General features: G+C 39.7%; 1 protein-coding gene across 1 annotated transcript in view; it reads right to left on the reverse strand.

The window, feature by feature from the left end:
- Positions 1-17,882: 17,882 nt before the first annotated feature.
- Positions 17,883-21,357, reverse strand: part of IPMK (inositol polyphosphate multikinase) — an 88,006-nt gene continuing 84,531 nt past the window's right edge. The window contains exon 6 of the mRNA XM_043989756.1: positions 17,883-21,015. Coding sequence (XP_043845691.1) covers positions 20,393-21,015 — 623 coding nt within the window. The 3' untranslated portion in view covers positions 17,883-20,392. The remainder of the gene's footprint in view (positions 21,016-21,357) is intronic.

Consider the following 21,357-nt stretch of genomic DNA (forward strand, 5'->3'; position numbering starts at 1 on the left):
CTCACAACCCCCCCAAAAAAAAAATAAATAAAAATAAATGCTTGTTGATTGACTAATACTTAAATGAGAAAATGGACCCAGGGAGAACAGCTTAAAATTCCAACTTTGAATATTCATCATCTGAATCCCAGTGTAGTCCACTTCATGAAGGGTCCCATCAGACAAGAACAGTAATATTTCAAATATGGAAATCCCATGGCCCTTTTATATCATCGTTGTCTGCCACTAGATGGCACTAGACTATTTTTCTTCATTGTGATCGTTGATGTTTTGAGTTCATGAGATCCTAGGGTCCTGCTTAGAGAAAGAAGCTGCAACCCTTTCATTTTACAAATGAGGAAACTGAGGCCCATGGAGGTTAAATGACTTGCAAAAGGTCACACATAGATGGCAGGACTTGTGCCTAGCTTCCCTGACTCCAGAGATGGTCAGCTCTTCCATTGGATCCCAGAACCAGTCTAATTCATTCCCATCCACCTCAGTCTTGGGCCAGCTCTTACCACCTAACTGGGAGGATTGTACGGGGCTAAGTCTCCACCCTTCCACTCCTCACCACCCTCCCCAACTTCTCCCAAAGCGAGATCCTGCTACACATCCTGGACACAGTCACAGAAGGAGACGGCAAAGAAGAAAGTTTTCCAGAATCACAGAACCTGGGAGATGGAGAAAAGGCCTCGGCAGCCATTTGGTCCAACCTATTCCTAGAAGGAAAAACTCCTCACGATGACACCCCTGATGAATGGTTGTCCACATGATTAATATGGAAATGTGCTTTACATGATTGCACAGACAGAACCTATATCCAATTGCTTACCATTTCAGGGAGGAGAGGGGGAGAGGGAAGGAAGGGAGAAATGAAAAAATTTAGACTAAAATTTGTTTTAAATGAATGTTTAAAATTGACTTTATACGTCACTGGAAAAAAATACTATCTAAATGCAAAAAATAATAATAATAATAATGTCCAGCCACTACCAGAAAACCACCAAGGAGAAATGTCTCACAAACTCTGGAGGCCCCCGTGAAGACCACAGCTGTAGAGACAAAGGGGCCTTGGAGTTGGTCTTGTCCAATCCATTCCACTTTGGAGCAGGTCAAATTGTTTGCAAGTTTTTCCTAACATCAAGCTTAAATCTGTTTCTATTAACTTGGTTCTGACCTTTGAGAGCAAACAGAACAAATCTCATCCCTCTTCCCTTATACTAGCCCTTCAAATCATTGAAGACAACTACCATGTCCCTCCTAAGTCTTTTCCTTTTCAACCCACAAAGAGAACAGAGAAGCAAATCAGAAAAGAAAAAGAAAAAGAAACACTCACAAATTCTTGGCATATTCATCCCCATATCATCTCTTATTCACAGATCCAAGCATGCGACTGACTGCCTTAGGTTGTATGCAGTCTGAATGGGAGCTGATGAGAGGCACCCAGACACAGTCCAAGGTCCAGAGACTCAATCCAAAGCATTTACTAAGCTCAGAACACCTGGGTTTGAGTCCCGTGTCTCCCACTATAGGACCATGGGCGAGTCACCATTTCCCGGAAATGTTTCCCAAATGTATAAACCAGGGATAGTGGTCTCCACAGCCCCATCTTCACAGAGATAACATGGCACATGAATAGACAGAGTGCTAGCCTTGGAATCAAGAACCTGGCCATTATGGCTCACAGCAAATCACTTACCTTCTCGGCCTTTGTCCTTGCTGTAAAAACAAAGTAGGAGCACCTACTTCACAGGGTCGTAGTGAGGCTAGAATGAGATTATCTGTACAGGATGTCCCAAAAGTCTGATCTTAAGTCTAAATCACTCGTTAAATAAGACTGGAGATGCTCCGCACAAAGAGCTAGAATGTAAACTCTTTGAGAGCAGAGACTGTTCTCATCTTTGGCTTTGGAACGACAGTATCAGGAATACAATGGGTACTTATTATTTTTAGACAACTGCATATTGTTATAGAAATTCAAGTTATCATCATAATTAATAGCAATGATGATTTTAGACAGCATGGCTTAGAAGTCATGCCTTAGAACAGGCCTTGGCATTAGGAAGACCTGGGTTCAGGGGCAGCTAGGTGGCACAGTGGATAGAGCACCGGCCCTGGAATCAGGAGGACCTAAGTTCAAATCCAGCCTTAGACACTTAACACTCACTTAACCCCAATTGCCTCACCAAAACAAACAAACAAACAAAACAAAACAAAAAAGGAAGACCTGGGTTCAAATCCAGCCTGTGACACCTACAAGCAAGGGGAACATGAGCAAATCACTTAACTCTCAGAGTCTTAGGCTACTCTTCAATGAAATGACAATGATAGAAAAACCAGGACCTGGCACAGTGGTTTGTATATAGTAAGTGCTTAATAAATGCTCACTACTGACCTGAACCCCCCCCTCCACCAAAGACCTTCTCCAGTGCTCCATCAACATGGAATTGATCCTAGGTTCACAGGGCTCTGCCAATGCAGCACAAGGTGGAAAGAGTTTGGTTAGCGGCCTGAAGGTCATTACCTAAACAGAAAGATAAGCTCAGAAATGTATCTGGATATAGGGGAAAAAACCTTGAAAAGTGAGTGAATCAGTCATTTAACAAGTATTTATGGGGCAGCTAGGTGGCACAGTGGATAAAGCACCGGCCCTGGATTCAGGAGGACCTGAGTTCAAATCCGGCCTCAGACACTTGACACTTACTAGCTGTGTGACCCTGGGCAAGTCACTTAACCCCCACTGCCCCGCAAATATATATATATATATGTATATGTGTATATATATATATGTATATTTATTAAGTGCTTACTGTATGCTAAGCACTGAATTAAGCACTGATGGTACAAAGGCAAAACAAAAACAATAACAAAATCATCTCAGAATCTTAGAGACAGAAGAGATTTTAGAGATCATCTGAGATCATAGATAAGATCATCGATTTAGAGCTGGAAGGGAGACCTCAGTGTTCATCTGGTCCAACCAACCTCCTCCTTTTACAGATAAGGAAACTGAGGCTCAAAAAAGGGCTATGTCTTAGACAAAGTCACCCAAGGAGTAGTAGCAGAACGAGGATTCGAACCCAGATCTTCTGACTCTAAATCCAGCCCTTTCCCCACTACAATGATCATGACATTCACTAATTCAACAAATCGGTATCGAGCTCCTTCTATGGGCGATCCAATAGAGATGGCCAAGAAGTGAGAATGTAATACAAAGCAACATTAGGCAATAGAAAAATGGTAGGGCTCAGGAAAGATGGATTAAAGCATCAGATTACCAAGAATACAAAACTCCCTCTGATTTCTCTGTTCACAACAGCCCGAGGTTAACCCTCTGTTCTGGTTGGTCCCTTTACTGCCCCCCACAATTAATTCACACACACACACACACACACACACACACACACAACTTCTTCAACATCTACCTCATTACTCGACCTTTAATAGCCTCAGTTTCCTCATCTATAAAATGGGAATAAAAACAGCATCTACTTCATCAGATCCAATGGGTTAATAAATGTGAAGCATTTTGTAAACCTCAAGGTGCAATATAGACATGATTATGATCATTATGACCTCAAATCCAGTTTCTGTTTGAGTGTCTGGTAACCTCCTCTAAATCCTCGGACACTGGCCTCTGCTCTCCTGTAGGTTTTCTACATTAGTCTCATATCCCCAGTCAGACCAGAAACTCAGGCTGTGCACTCTTTACTTCTGAGTGCCAGGCATTTATAAAGTACACACCCCAACTATGGAGTCATACAACGGATTTCCACAAATTACTCAAGATGTGCCATAGCTAGCACGTCACACATTGACATGACTCTCTGACAAAAGCATGGTTTCACACCTTCTCTGCAGACATCACCCATGGAAAGAGCATCGTCCTTAAGGACCAAAGAGACACACACATGTGTGCCCTCACCTCATGGATGGAACGACAGTATCACCCTTGTATGCTAAGGGCCATGGGCAGAAAGAGGACAAAGCATAGTCACTCAGAGGGGCAGGTGAGGTTTTCTCTGTACCTGGACTTTCTGCTCCAGATTTCCTATACAAACAAGGGCCAGAAGATAATTATTCACCAGGTAGCTAAATCAGGCCCTAGCCAGCAGGGGAACTGAGCCAGAGTCAGTTCAATATTTACTAAGCACCTGCAATGGGAACAGCACCATGTTAAGCAACAGGGATATAAAGACAGATCTGAAAACAACCCTGCCCCTGTCTTCAAGGAGCTTACATTCTGCTTAGAGGATGGGAAAAGGGGCACTATCTATGTACACAGAAAAATAACTACAAAACATATAACAGAGTGATAGAAAATCATTTCCAGAAGGAGGTGCTAATAACTGGAGGGAACAAAAATAGCCCTCCTTCCCATGGAGTGGCACTGAAGAGAAGCCAGGCATTCAGTGAGGTGGAGGTGAGGCATGACCAGGCATACCAGACATGAGAGACACCTGGGCAAAGCATGGAATGAAGTGGAACACTGTCCATGGGAAACAGCTAGGAGACTAGTTAGACTAGATGAGAAGATTTGAAAAGGAGTAATGTCAAAGTGGGTGGAAACCAAAATGTTTTGTTGTTGCTGAGTCATTTTCAGTCTTGTCCAACTCTCTGTGACCCCATTTGGGGTTTTCTTGGCAAAGATACTGGAGTGGTTTGCCACTTCCTTCTCATGCTCCTTTTACAAATGAAAAAACAGGCAACACGGCTAGGAAGTGTCTGAGGCTGGATTTGAACTCAGTTCTTCCTGACTCCAGGCCCAGTGCTCTATCCACCGCACCACCTGGCTATCCCAAAATATAGAAGGCCTTAAATGACAGACTAATACTTCTAGAAACAATAGGGAATCTCTCATGATTCTTAAGATTATCGATCCAGGGGGCGACTAGGTGGCGCGGTGGATAGAGCACCGGCCCTGGAGTCAGGAGGACCTGAGTTCAAATTCAGCCTTAGACACTTAACACTTACTAGCTGTGCGACCCTGGGCAAGTCACTTAACCCCAATTGCCTCACCAAAAACAAACAAACCAATGAAAAAGATTATCGATCCAGCAGCTGTGTGGAAGAGGACAAATGGAAGTCCCTGAGCCTGCTATTAGGATGCTATCACAATTGTCTGGGGACAGCTGAGGAGGGTCTGAATTAGGGCAGAATTTGGTGCAGCAATGAGGGGAAAAGAGAGTTACTGGATCTGGGTATTTAGGGGTGCTTGAAGTTGGTTTGGTTTAGTTTGGTTGGGGGGGGGGTTTAAAGTATGATGATCTTTGCCAATTGAATTTTAAGTAAACCATTAAATTTGTGCTAACTGTAAAGTGTCATTTAAGCAAAGTTCAACTTCAGCTGAGCCATCAAAATGATCAACTGCTCTAAGTTCATAAAATCGGAATGAATGAGGTGTGGCTGGTTCATCTTTCTACATCTCTGTATTTCATAACACAGCCAGGACCAGCTGGTCCCTCTCAACACAACTTTAGCCCTTAAACAGAAAACCATTTGGTAATAAAAACACAGAAACCCATTATTCCTGAATTGATGGACGGATGTGTACCAGCATTTGGTATCCACTAGCCAATCCATGGGCAGATAAATGGTACAGTGGATAGAGCAGTAGGCCTGGGCTCAGGGAGACTCATCTTCCTGAGTTCAAATCAGCCTCAGGCACTAGCTATGGGACACTGGCCAAGTCATTTCATCCTATTTACCTCAGTTTCCTCATGTGTAAAATGAGCTGGAGAAGGAAATGACAAACCACTCCAGGATCTTTGCTGAGAAAACCCTAAATAGGGTCACGAAGAGTCAGACACAACTAAAACAACTGAACAACAACAGAGAATCTAGGTCTGGTGTACTCAATCTGATATGAGTCAAGGTCACTAGCTCAGGGCCTAGGCAGCCCAACTTAGCTTCCTTCCACGTTCCCAGACCAGTCCCCATAAACCCAGTCCATCGTTTCCCAAGCTAGAGCATTTGATGAGAGAGAACAAAATATTGGCAAGCACAGGAAAAACTTAAGAGCGCTCAGGCCCCACTGACAAGGCATCTATAACACTGTCATATACAAATATTGTTTTATGTTAGATGCAAGATACATGTCTGTACCGTCCACACACACACAGGGTGGGAAGAGGAAGATTCAGATCTGAGATTCTAACAGTATAACATGTGTGGAATCTGTAGGTGCAAAGTCCCACAGATGGGTCATTCTTGGATAAGACTCATCCTTCCCTGAGCTTCAGTCTCCTTATCTGTAAAAGGAGTAGGTTGGACCAGACGAACACGGAGGTCCCCCCAGCTCTAAATCCATGATCCTATCTGTGGTCTTAGACACTCCCTAAAATCTTTTCTACTTTTAAGGCTCCTGGATGATACAATGCAGGAAGCAGGGAGGGAGGGAAAGATTGCCTTAGAACGGCACCTGGAACGCTGAGACCTGACTTGCCATGATCACACAAACTATTTCAGTCCCCATTGGAGTATGGTAGAGATGCCAGCAAACTGCCCATATGGAATGCTCACACCCAGAGCTTCCCATGAGGAGTGTGTGTGTGTGTGTGTGTGTGTGTGTGTGTGTGTATGTGTGTGACTTAAATTGATGTCAAGGGGCTAGATGCTTAGATTTTGCTGAGAGGTTTATTTTTTCCTTTTTTTTTTTTTTTTTTTTTGGCGGGGCAATGAGGGTTAAATGACTTGCCCAGGGTCACATAGCTAGTAAGTGTCAAGTGTCTGAGGCCGGACTTGAACTCAGGTACTCCTGAATCCAGGGCTGGTGCTTTATCCACTGTGCCACCTAGCTGTCCCCTGAGGGATTTATTTTTTAATCATCCTGATAAGATATGGAAGGAGGGAGTAAAGACTCCCTTTGACTTTTCTCTTCACTCTACTTCTATCAATTGCACAAATCCCTCTTGTGGACGGTTAACCTTGTTGGAGAAGATGGAAGCAAGTCACAAGCTGAGTCCCCCTTCTGCCATTTGCCAACGTTAAACCAAGTCCTCAGAATCAAGTCATTGCCTTATATTTACAGAACATTTCAGGACTCACTGAACCTCAGTTCTGTACCCAGAAGTTAATGCCCTACTTAGCTGTTCGGTCATGCCACTTGGCTGCACCTCTAAAATATATTAGTTTTGCTTCTCTGGTCTCCTTTTACTTAAAATGACATAATACTAGTTAGCATTTATAAAGTACCTTAAGGTTGGCAAAGTACTTTGCAAACATTCTCATTTTATCCTCACAACAACCCTGAGTAGGCACTATTATCTCCATTTTACAGATGAGGAAACTGAGGAAGACAGAGCATAAGTTACTTACACAAGGTCACCTAGTGAGTGTCTAAGGCTACCTTTGAATTTAGGTCTTCCTAACTCCATTGTCCAGAACTCACAACTTGTTTTAATTTCTCACATAATTAATCATTAAACGTTAACTATCTTTGGCTTGGAGACGAGAAGCTCTAAAATATTTTTCCAGTCTGTAATGTGACTAGAGAATATCTTCTAGGGAGAACCAACACCCCCCCCCTTCATCCCCACCTCCCCCCCCCAAATCCTTTATTTTTAGCAACAGAACTTGCCAACTTCTTAACTTTGTCATCAAGTACTCCTCTCATCTTTTTTTTTATTTTTTTTGCAGGGCATGGGGGTTAAGTGACTTGCCCAGAGTCACACAGCCAGTAAGTGTCAAGTGTCTGAGGCCGGATCCGAACTCAGGTACTCCTGAATCTAGAGCCGGTGCTTTATCCACTGCGCCATCTAGCCGCCCCCTCCTCTCATCTTTATATTAATACCTCACCTAAGACCAATTAACTATCCCCATCACAATGAAGAGCCAGTAAATAAGGGGGAAAGCAACAGAGAAGATTCCCTCAGACCACTACTCTAGGTGTGGTGTTGTTTTTGTTGAGGCAGCTGGTGGCACAGTGGATAGATCATTAAGCCTGAAGTTAGGAAGATCTGAGTTCAAATCTAGACTCAGATACTTCTTAGCTGTGTGACCCTCTGATTGCCTGACCAAAGGGATCCACTGAAGGAAATGGCAGACCACTCCAGTATCTGCCAAGAGAATCCCATGGACAGTTGGTACACAGGGTCACAAAGAATTGGATGTGACTGATTGACTGAACTACAAGTATTCTAGGTATATTCGCTTTAATATTCTGCAATTCTAAGAAATGTGATTTCTGATTTTCCAGTCCCAGGGGATCAGCAGCTAATACAAAAGTAGGAGTTGCAACTGGAAGGGTTTGCTTACATCTGTTAGTCACAACCAAGAAGGGAAGAGAGAGAAAGAACAGACAAAAGAATTCAAGTAGTCCTTTTTATTCAGAGACAATCTTACAACCCTAAATAGCTAACTGGCATCCCTATCTCAGCACTGCATAACAATTTACGTTCATAATTATGATGCTGATTCACTGAGAGGCTTCAGGAACCTGTTTAAAAATGGCATTTTTGTAGAGTTCCATGAGTTTTATGGGCTTCTTTTTAAATATTGATACTTAAAAGGGTAATGTTAGCTTAAAAATGTACTTATTTGGAATCGCTCCTTACCCCTGGTCAGAAGAAGCAGAGTGTACTATATTACGAAGCAAGGACACCCAAGGTTAGAGAAAGTGCTGTTGGGATATGAAAAGATCAACTGTCTGCAAACACTTGGGAAAAGTCGTTTGTAAGCAGGTCATAAGGAAAGAGGGATGAAGGGAAGCAATGGATCTTCGGTTTGTACAATTGCCCAGTGGAAAAAACTAAGGTCAAGGAGAATCACTTCAGACTTACCGAGGTCAGATTTAGAGCCAGAAGGGACCTCAGAGGTGTAGTCTAATACCCCTTTATTTTATAGATGAGGACACTGAAGCCCAGAAAAGTTAAGTGATGTGGCCAAGGTCACACGGGTAGGGCCAGCTGGGATTTGAACCCAGGTCTTCTGCTCCAGTAATCCATGTTAAGGAATGTTAAGGAGTCCCTGGAACTTGTCCTTTTGAGTTGCCATATTTTCCAGAAAGCCTGGAACGAGTATGCAGCAGGCCCAGAGTGTGTCAAAGATGAAGCCCTCTCTGAACTGATAATGTGCTGCTTGCATCCCGAGGCAGTCTCCCAGTGTATCCTTGGGAATCAAGACAGGTGCCAGGGGAACAGCCTTTGGGCTGAGAAATTGCTTGTGCTGTTGGGATGCTATTGGATGAGCAGCCCCCCTCCCCATCTTCATGGTCTGGCAGTTCCCAAAGGAAAAGAATGGCTTCCACCACCACCTTGTTCCTCCCCTTTAGATGGAGATTTGTGTTTTCTCTTCCTCCCTTGGTCCGACCGTCAACAACATGCAGATTTCTCTATGGATTGTGAACTCTTTGGGTACGTTTCTCTTGTAGTAAACCTGGTTTTCATGTAAGTTTCATTTAGTGGTGATTGCCTGCTGACATCCATGACGTCTAAGGCCTCTCTCCCAACCCTCAAGTCCAGGATTCCGAGTCCTCTCAATGAACAGCCAAACCCTACAGCAGTCCCAAAGTAAACATCCCACCCACAACGTGATTATTGTCCTTCGGGTTTTCTTGGCAGACACTGGAGTGGTTTGCAAACCCCTTTTCCAGCTCATCTTAGAGATGAGAAACTGAGGGAAAAGGGTTTAAGTGACTTGCCCAGGGTCACACAGCTATCGAGTGTGAGGATACATTTGAACTCAGGAAGATGGCTCTTCCTGACCCCAAGCCCAGCCCTCTGCACTGTGCCACCTAGTGCCCCAAATGAGGACTAATTTTTGTTAAACAGACAAAAATTATGGCGAGCACAATTGTGGTGGCGCAGTGGATAAAGCACCAGCCCTGGATTCAGGAGGACCTGAGTTCAACTCTGGCCTCTGACACTTGATACTTACTAGCTGTGTGACCCTGAGCAAGTCACTTAACCCTCATTGCCCCACACAAAAAATAAAAATTGTGTCACCCTTAATTCATTTTCTAAAGGAAAATGTTTTTTGTCAAAGGTTGCTTTTCCCAAGGATTTTGAAAAGGGCCTTAGAAGACCACAATACTTTTAAATAAACTAGTGTGTGTGTGTGTGTGCGTGTGTGTGTGTGTGTGTGTGTGTGTGTGTGTAGGACACCTAGGTGGTACGGTGTCTAAAGCGCTGAGCTCAAGGTCAAAGTCAGGAAGACATCTTCTGGAATGCAAATCTGGCCTCAGACACTTCCTATGTGACTGTGGGCAAGTCACTTCACCCTGTTTGCCTAGTTCCCTCATCTATAAAATGAGCTGGAGAGCTGGGAGATGACAAACCATGAAGAGTCAGACATGACTGAAAAACAATTGGAAACACGGAAATACACACCCCTGCACTATTCCCCCTCCTTTATTGGGGAGAATGAGGATGGGAGTCATGTCCTTTCCTAAGATTTGAACCTTTGTTGCTTCCCATTAATAAAACAGAAAATCTCCATTGTCTTAACTTCATACATACAACTGAAAGAACAAGACAGGCTATAATCTGGATCATTCTGAGACATCTCTCTTCTGAAAATATCTGACTTCAACTACAACTTCCAGTATTTGCTTTTGAATTTATTTTGTTAACTGTGATGAACACCCTGTTTTCAGTCCAGAGGATTTTTTTTTACCAAGAACCAAACTGGAAATAATGGGGCAAATCAACGGTTCCCCACAACCCTTCCTTTGAAGACAAGGGAATTATTCCCTAATGCCCACTTCTACTACCTGAAACTCAGCAAAGAAGGCTTTCTAGAGCTCTGTGCCAATCATGATTTCAGTGTTAAAAACATAATTTAGATTGTAAAGCTCCTTGAGAGAAAGGAATTTTGCTATTTATTGAGGAAATAGAAATGTGTGACAAAGTATTCATCACAATAGGTACTGAATACTTGTTAAAGAATTTTTAGAAATTAAATTAAATACTTTAAATCTTAGATTTCAAAGGAAGGGTTACCAGTTGGGTAGAACTTAAAATATACTAAGCTGTGATTGGACCTTAAATTTCAATCATTAAAGTGGATTCTAATTTATTATAATGCCCCCGATACACCATTTTTAAAGGTCTTAGAATTGTTGTGTTTCAGAAACCAAATGATTACAATGTATTGTTTATACTATCCAAAAATGGGGTCTATTCCCGAAAGATAAGGCTAGAAAAATGTTGATATTATACTGTTACAAAAACTACTGTAGGGGCAGCTAGGTGGCGCAGTGGATAGAGCACCGGCCCTGGAGTCAGGAGTAACTGAGTTCAAATCCGGCCTCAGACACTTAACACACACTTACTAGCTGTGTGACCCTGGGCAAGTCACTTAACCCCAATTGCCTCACTAAAAAAAAAAAAAAAACTACTGTACAATTACAATTTTATTACAGACAAATTTACATGAGTATCACAATTCTCAGAAAGTCCTCTGAATGTTTCACAGGGAATATGCTAAAACCAATATTGTAATGCTTTGACAATGCTGACAACCCTGTTAACATGAAAGGTCCTTTGCATGCCTGTTGTCTAAATTAAAACTATTGTACACTCAAATTTGTTTGAGAGTGCTCACGAGTGTCTGCAGTGGCTCATTTCAGCATAAACCCTTCAATGAGGGTTTTTCCAAAGTCAAGTACAGTCGGGCAACCATTCTATGACATATCTATTTCCAGGGGATGTCAGTCTACATAAAATGCCCAGGGTGCCATGCTTGGTGTGGGGATTTTTCAAAAGGAAACAAAATCCTGCTACAAAGCAGGAAATAAGTATAAGGAAAATGATACATCTACAAAGGACCTCAGCAAAAGAATCTTAGCATGTTATTATCAAATGAGAAATAGGTATTTGCTATAAATCAAGGGGGGAAACATCACTGAAAAACTTTAATAGTTTGCCAAATATACAGTTATTAGGATTATCTATGTCACTTAAATAAAAAAATTGGTATAGATGATTCTATAAAATAATCAACACAAGTTACACATCAACAACCCCTGCAGTCCAATAATGGCCCCCAAATCCCAACAGCATGAATTACAGTCCAACACATTTTGAAGGAGACATAATTTAGACATTTAAATCAAAGTAACTAAGACCAGACTAAGTACATTCATTCAAGTACAATAAATTTAGCTTTTCAGTTTTATAATCATCAGTTAATAACAAAACTTTAGGTGCAATTTCACATGTTCTCATAAGCTTTCCAGTCCAGTTCCCAGAGTAATAAAGTGTCTTTGTGCACTCCGTTTTCTTTTATAAGCAGGTGCAATATACATTGTTTATAGAATATTTCACTTCATATTAAAACAATACATACTGTAGGTGAACACCAGCCCCAATAACTATAAAATTTCAAAGAAACAACTTGAAAGCACGCTAATTACTGTTTAAATCATACTTGAGTATGATCCCTCAAGGGGGGGGGGGGGGTCTATCAAAATAATTGGGAATAACTGATTCTAACACAGACTCCAAAAAGAGGAAGCCTTCAACCCTTCTAAAACATTAATAGTTTATGTTACAAGTTAGTCATTTTGCCTACATTTCAAAAAACTTTTATCCTCACTATCAAAGTATTCACACTTTGAAAACAGGATCAAGGTCTAAAATAAATATTAATACAATAATATTACTAGATTGTTCTATATGAGAAAAATGTGTAGTATTTTGCTTGTGGAAATGTAATGGAATGTATTTCACAGTAATAGTACTACATTATTCTACTTTATATATCACTGAAGGAACACTGTAATTAAAACGTACCATCTGGACAAGAAATAAGAGAACTTAAGGCCTTTGGATGTCATCTATCACCATTACACAAACTCTAGGGTTGAGTAGGAATAATGCTGCTGTCGAATATGAACTCAAAACATTTCCAACTATGTTTTAGTATCCATCTCAACTCTGAATACCGGATATGGTATTTCACACAAATATATTTAAAGGTGATTTTTTAAAAAAACATTTATATCCTCTAAGTATCAAACTAAGTTTGGTCTCTAAAAATAATCATATTTTTTTAAATTATTACTTTCTCTTAAATGGTGGTGAAGCTTTAATGTGAATTTTTATTTCTGTTATCACAAAACATCTGAACTGATTCATGTTTATGAAAATATGACATTTTTTACATATTAGCCTTAATGTTAAAAGCCTCTTGAAAATTCCATCCTGCCATTGTCAAAAATTCTATAAATAAGGTTACAAAGGTACCAAATCAAGGGTTGAAGGCACTCAAGGGGGAAGGTTATTGCAAAACAATGTAAACGATTTGAAAAGCAAACAAAATTTTAAATTAGCAAATGGCAAAAATATTGACAACTAAAGTGATGGCAACTCTTTAAAATGGACACTTTAAACTAAATTTTTGTTATCTGACAACAAATCTCTTACTGCTTCTATCCTCTTTCCTCCTAAATGTCCCCCCCTCCCCAAATACATAAGAACTTTGCAAGCCAGCACCTTGGGTAATGCCAATCCTCTTAAACATTCACCTGTATCCAAGCTGAAAGGTGAAAAGGTTTGACTCCGTTGAATGTGGTCTCTAAAAACCTGGAAATAGTGAACTGGTATGTGTAAAAAAGAAAGAAAAATACAATCTTTCTGTACATGCATAACAATTAACCAACACGGAGTTGAAAATACAAGCTCCTTTGTTAAAGCCATTTAATGTTTTCATAGTTTCTTTTTTTTGTAAAACTATTTAGATAAAATATTGAACATTTTTATAATTGCTTAATAGTTTGTGATTCAATCTATGCAACTTTCATCCATATTAAAAATACCAATTAACGTAAATACTTTGTTATAAAAACTATTGTACAACTTCAATTTTATTAGGGAAACTTTTACATAGTGTTAAGGGCTAAAATTCTAGCTAAACTGTCTAAAATATCTAATGAGTGGTCGCCAATAAATTATAAGCTTTAGCAAGAGTTAGACTTTTAAGCATTTATTAAGGAGAATAAGAATTTGGTAAAGAGAGAGAAAAAGGCCTAAATTCCTAGCTATTAAAGGGAGAGCACATTTCTAGCTCCGCTCTCCACCAGAGTCCAAAGGAAAGAGGGCCAGAGTCAGCGCCAGTCTCTTCCTTCCTCCTCCCACTAGCCCGCGTCACTTCCTGACTCCTGGTCTTGCCCTCAAAGACCTTCCCTTCATGGGCAGAACTCCTCTACAGTAAGTATCCAGCAGGTGGCGTTATTCCAATCGTTACAGTCCCCCCTGTTGTTCCTCAAGAAACAAAATGTTTCCTTGACGGAACAGTAAAAAGAATATAATAACTATTGCTAACTAATAATATGTGAACGACAATATAGAAAAGGAAGAGAGGAAAGTTTTGTCCAGAGGGGCGATTTTTTTTTTTTGTCCTCATGAACCGACGCTTTGACATTAGTCTTGCAAAGGGAGGGCCTCTGCAGAGAATACATGTTACAGATGGTGTATATTATAACAGAAAGAGAAAAAAAAAAACAAAAACAACAAATCAAAACTGTTCATTTAAAGTCTCTGAAAGTCTTTTCTCAGATGTCCTCTAGGTGTAGTCGTGGAATGGAAGTCTTTTCAGGGGTTGATGTGTGGATGCTGGTAATCAGCCAGGAAAATTTCCTACAAAATTGAGCTTAACACAACTTTAAAATAGCTTTGTCAATAATCAAATCCAACAATGAAAGTTCTCAAAAACATGTCTAAGGGAATTCAGAATCTTAGTTGTTACACATGAAACATACAATAAAACAAAAATTGAACCATTCTTTAAAATTATAATATTACTATAGTCCCCCCCTTATGGAGGGTAATTGAGAAGACAATTGCTGCGATATTAATTATTAAAAATAATTTTTATCTTTGTTTCATCACTTTTTGCATCATCTGCCTAATTATCCTCATGCCATTATGAGAAATTAAAAATCTAATATAATTGGTAACAGGTGTCAAGGCCAAATTCAACACTGTATTTATCATGACACCTGAGATAATTATGGGGGTTACCATAAAAGAACAGAGAAATGATGGGATATGAGCATTCCCACACTTGAGCAATATGTACTGCCCATACAGTATGCCAGGCTTAAAATAGGTGGATGGAATATATGTCCATGCCACCGAACATATTGGAAGAAACTGAGTCAGACTTAATCAGATGCATGGGACTGAGATGTCCATGGCATCAGGCATATAGGAGGGAGCATGGAAGCCAGGTGTAGAAGTGAGATGGGTGGGATGAATACTTCCAGCCATCTGTACAATATTGTGGGGAAAAATAAAATAAAATATTAAACCAAGAGAATCCAACCTCAACATTAGTCAAAAGCCGTTCCCTCGGCCATACCTTGACTTCATGCATGTCTCCCCTCATGTGACAATTCAGTGTCTGCTCTTGCATGTATTCCTCTTGTGATTGGATGGCATCTTGGCCAACTGGCATCTGATAACTCAGAATAAAGGCAATTAATGTCTTAAATGATAAGTTCCCATAATCCAAGTCTCATATGGATTTAAAAATTGAGGATAATAAATGATTGCAAAAAATGTGAATACATCTTGACTCAGAACACAATATATAATTATGCAACAATTTCAAATAATACCCCTTTTTTTTACTTAGTATACAATTACTTTTTTGAAAAATCTGAACATATTTAAATAAAAGTTAAAGCACAACACAATCTCAAAGACAACTTTTACAAATGTTCCCCTCTTTTTTTTTTTTTTGGAATATGCTTATCAAAAATAATACTTCTAGAATCAATTTACACTTGCCATGGCAAACAATTTGCCAGGGAAATGCTTTAAAGAGTTTGATCAAATAATCAGTTGAGAAAAAATAACAAAAACAAACAACTCAGAATATGGGAGCACAATACTCCTAGAATTAACATTGTATTATGAAATCAAAACCATGTTTCAAAATTAGATAGATGAATGAATAGAAGAAAATACACGTGGAATAATAAAAGACAATGAAATTCAAACTAGGGAAATCTAAATGAATATGAACTTAATATTAATAAGAGTATTACAAAATATAAACTTGATCGCATGACTATAAAAAGCTTTTACAAATATTCTCCTTGTTTTAGAAACTAAGTATAAGACACAATCTCAAAAGCATTAAAATCTCTATGAAAATAAACCTATACCATTAATTCCAAAATATATATGTAATAGCATAGAAATCCTATGTAACCTCTGAACTGACATTAATAATCTGAGTGAATTCAGAACACTCTTGATTCCGATATCTAAAATCCCCAATACTCATATCAATACCTTGCTGCTTACTTCTACATTTCTGTAAAATATATACCCTTCCATGGCAAAAGCAGAGTCTTGAACTATGTTGATGATTGTCATTCTTATTCAGCTTAAGTTTTTCTTCTTTAACCCCTCTATATTGTCTGTCGGGCTTTTCACCATACAAATGCTTTATAAGATTACTAATTAAAGACAAAAGCAGGTTAGCAAAATTATGAACAAAAGGAGTATATCTGGAATTTAAAGGGCTTTCTAAGGTTGTCTCAGAAGCACAGCCAGGCTGGGGAAGGGCTGAGCCTGAAGCTGCAAATGTAGTTAGAGAAAGTTGAGCATGCGCATCAGATCTCTGGACTTCCCAGGCAGGGGAAGCTATGGGCTTGGCCATAGGAGGAGTAGAGGGTGGGGTCTGGAGAGGAGGGGAGGGACCAGAGCAATTTGAATCAGACTTGATTTTGAACTCAGGCCTGGATTCCTCTTCCCCCACTTTGCCTCCAGGTGCTAGGGGATTAAAAGCTTCTAGAGGGTGGGTCATTGCCTCCAGGCATGCAAAATTAAAGCAACAATTAGTGTTAGAACTGGGAAAAGCTGCGGGAATCTCTTCAGGTTTCTCTGAAAAAGCATGGTTGGGAGAGGGAGAGATATTTCCTTGTGTGAGTAAGTTGCTGGCTCTTTTAACAAAAATAAAAAGAAAAATAGAAAATCCACAAAAACAAAGCATTAACATGATCTTATCCCCCATTTGTCTGGTTAAACAGACTAAAATCAAAAATAGGGTAATTAGGGAGTTTAAAAGGTCCATTCGAAAAAATTTAAAGGAAAACACAGCCAGTACGCCAGTACTTAGCAGTTAAAGGGAGAGGGAGGGGAAATTTCTTACCCAACCAGAAGATCAGAAGACTGAAGTTTAGCTTTCCTCTTCGTGGTCGCCATCTGTTAAGGGCTAAAATTCTAGCTAAACTGTCTAAAATATCTAATGAGTGGTCGCCAATAAATTATAAGCTTTAGCAAGAGTTAGACTTTTAAGCATTTATTAAGGAGAATAAGAATTTGGTAAAGAGAGAGAAAAAGGCCTAAATTCCTAGCTATTAAAGGGAGAGCACATTTCTAGCTCCGCTCTCCACCAGAGTCCAAAGGAAAGAGGGCCAGAGTCAGCGCCAGTCTCTTCCTTCCTCCTCCCACTAGCCCGCGTCACTTCCTGACTCCTGGTCTTGCCCTCAAAGACCTTCCCTTCATGGGCAGAACTCCTCTACAGTAAGTATCCAGCAGGTGGCGTTATTCCAATCGTTACAATAGTTATCATAATTCTCAGAAAGTCCTCTGAGTGGGTGCAGTCACAGGGAATATGCTAAAACCAATATTTGTAATGCTTCCTTTGCCATCTCTGACAATCCTGTTAACATAAAAGGCCCTTGTCATGCTTATTGCTTAAATTAACTCTTATAAGTGACAGGAGATACCACAGCGGTTCATTTCAGCACAAATCCCTAAATGATGATGAGTTTTTTGTTGGCTTGTTGTTGTTTTTTTAACTTAGAGACAAGTTGTTTAATCATGTCTATTCTGATTTATGTATGCTAGATGAGGAACTTTAAAAGGGGGCCCTAGATGAAAGGATGTAGAAATGTAAACAAAAAGAATTAAACTCAAATCCCATCCCTGAAAAAACAGATACAGTCATTGTTTTGATATAAAGAATTGAATTGCAGTGATCAGTACACTAGCCAAAGATAGGAAACTGATTTCACAAAAATATACCTGAAATAACAGGTGAGAACAATTCTGGTAGGCTTATTCGATACTTTACTGATCTAGAATGTGCAAAAAAAAAAAAAAAAAGAAAAAGAAAAAAAAAGAAAAAAATTTGCAAATAATACAAATCTATTAAACTCACAGTAGATACACAAATACTATTCTACACAAAGGCTCTTGCCATAGTTAAATCAAACTTAATCTTCTGAGTTTCAAGTTAAATGAACTCATCATATTCATGACCCTTCCTAAGGGGAAAGTGGTAACTTTCTTGGATATGATTTTTCTTTGCTTTTCTTTTTCAACCCAAAGATTTTGCTATTATTCTGTTTGCCTCATGGTGTATGTGGTGGGAAGTGGGGAGGAAGGGAAGCGTCCAGGAACACAAGACAAAAGCCCAGTTACTGCTATCTAAGGATAAGACCAATTCTCAAAACTGACTCCTAAACAACTACAAATGCAACTGCATTTTTCTCCTGCTTATAAAACTATAAAATGCAACCAGATTTCTACTACAGAATGTATTATGGTACTGTTAAATCACAAAATGAACTCCTATAAAACAGCTCTATTTTTTCAGATTCAGGAATTGTGCAGGCTGGTCTCTGAGTTAGGAAGTAAGTCAAAATCATTCCTGTCAATCCTCCACCTCTACCTGGGGGAAAAAAAAAAGAGAAAAAAGGGGAGAAGGGGAGAGACAGACTGGAGTTTATAAGCACAAATAATTCTCACCCTTACCAGTGGTTTCTCTTTTCGAAGGTATCTATTGTGTGGAAGGGCCAAAAAACAATCAACAGCCAAGCAAATATTTTTCTGGAATGTGGCAAATTTAGAAATGAATCAAAACACAAGAGGAGTAACTATATGGATTGCAAAAGATTTGAAAAAAAACAAAACAAAACCCATAATCAACATTTCCCCTTCAACTTAGTCTAGGACTTAAACACAAAATACCCAAGTATTTCTGATTTTCAATGGACTCTGACTATATATAGTTTGCAAAATACTGGAAAACTAACCTTGAAGCTAGAACTAAAACTGTGTTTTTCTTGTGATATTCCCTTTAAGCAAAACTGAAACTAAACTCCAGTAAACTCCCAATGACATCGTTCCATTATGAACTAGTCTTTCAAATTATGACTGACTTGACTAGAACCAAAAGAATACAATATAACCACCCCTGCCAAAAATGAAAAAATGTGAAAAAAATTTCAGGTATGCAATTTCAAAAAAAGGATATGGCATCAAGAAAGATTTTTTTTTCCTTTTTTACTTACAGCAAATACTTAAGAATCCAATTTTTCAATTTCTATAAAAATACCTAAGAATGTGTGCAAAGTGGCATCTTCCCTCAATAAAACCCAATTCTAAAGGTGAAAGTCATCAATCCATGTGATCATGTGATCTGAAATGTACAACTATATATATTTATAATTAAACTCTCTTGGATTAAATAAAAATTGTAAAAAGTTGGATTTTATAGAAAAAGCACTGAACCCTATTATATAATACACCAAAGGGGGAAAAAAAATCTGCTAATGACTGCTGTCCTTGCTTAAGAAAATGGAGACATTACTTTAGCAACAAGTTCATATGGTTTCTCTCAAACAAATGGTGGTAAAATGAAATGCTTCTTCACCTCTAAGAGCAAAAGCGCCACTAAAATTTTAAAAGTAACTTCAATCCTCCACTGAGTAAGAGTTTTGATTCTCTCAGAGAAGAAAGCTGTATACATGTATTCAGTAACAATATCCCTTCAGATTCCAAACCATATGATTTCAGACAGAGTCTAGCAAGTTTATTGTTGCCTTTCAAACAAGCTATTTTGGAAACAAAAGGGACGGATGATCTTTTGAAAAAGCAACAAGAATACTATCCATTGAGAAAGAAGCACCTTAGCACCTGTGATCTGCTGGTCTGAACATGGAAGAGAGAAGCTAGACTTTCTCCTTCTTATTTCTTCACCAACTCAGACTTTCTCCAGTTTAATGAGTTGGTCCAGGGCCACGGGCAAGCTGATGATGTCAGCTTGTTCTTGTTTCAGTCTGTATTCTATTCACTATGGCTCAATGGCAAGACAGGGTTAACAGGGACGCATTGATGAATTTGCTACAGGAAGCAAACCCTTCAAACTCCAGAGTTTTTATTTAACTTAGGCCAATCAGACATAGACTAAGTCACGGACCGCCACATCCCCTGCTTGACATTTCCTATGTCTTTTTCTTTGTTCGTAGTTTTCTAATGAACAACTAACTATTAATTAGTTTTCCTGAGTAAGAGTATAAAAAAGTGAACCCTTCTACCAAAAAGTACAAAGACAAATAAAATGTAGTTGAATCACAATACAAATCTGTTACATAACATTACAAGGGCAGGGATTCATTGCTGCTCTTCTTTTTCATTGGCCCCATAAAAAGAACGTAGCAAACCGTTTAATTGTCTAAAATATTTTGCAGTACAGTAATCAGGTGTTTCAGCCCATATATATATCCCTCATCCTTTGTGTTGCTAGGAAACACGTGAGCAAAGTCGATCATCCGCACTTCCACATCTGTACTGTCAGGGAGCTCTGAGGGATGGTGGTAGAAGACCTTTTCCAGTTGAGAGAGAACATTGCCATTCAAGTGTTCCTGGGACATGCAGTTGCTGCTTTTCCATACATTGCCCTGCTCCCTATTTTCAACTGTCAATGAAGTCTGGCTGTGATGGTTCTTGGCACATGCCTCTTTATGACGCACATACACTTTGCCTACAGGGGCCCCCACTTTTCCATTCTCGGGAGAACCCAGTAAGCGAATGTTGTTGTTATACTCGAGCACTCGGGCGCCCGGCAGCGGTCCTTTGGCCCACAAGGTCTTCTCTGCTGAAGTTCCATCACCCAGTTTGTTGGCTGCTGGCAGCAATGAGCCTTCATAAACAAACAGTAAGGAACTTGCATAAAAGTTCAGTTGATTCTGGCTTTCAAACCACTGAAGGATTTTCTCAATCTTCTGAATGCTGGCAGCAATTGCATCCTTTCTCAAACAGTAACCATTGTGAAAAAATCTGGACACTCCTAGCAAAAAGAAAGAGAGATCATTACAGGGTAACGATGAACAAAGCTAGCGATCACTTTCAGAGGCGCCCCTCACCACCACAAGAACTTCATCGACATCCCTCCCGATGCTCCTCCCTCACTTCTGAGGGAGAACAACAAGAACAACATTCAGACATAGGTTTCTATTTTAGAGTATTTTGTGCTAGTGGAAAATGCCAGAATCCCAGCCACAAACATAGCAGAGGGTGATTAGCAAAGAGGTTGGACCCAAAAATGGTTTCATTCACAATCTTTCACTGTCCTCCTTCTCTGTAGGGCTCAGCCTCAATCAATATCATGGGGACACTTGTCCAGGAGAAT

The sequence above is a fragment of the Dromiciops gliroides genome, chromosome 2, assembly GCF_019393635.1.
Source record: "Dromiciops gliroides isolate mDroGli1 chromosome 2, mDroGli1.pri, whole genome shotgun sequence".
Lineage (NCBI taxonomy): Eukaryota > Metazoa > Chordata > Mammalia > Microbiotheria > Microbiotheriidae > Dromiciops > Dromiciops gliroides.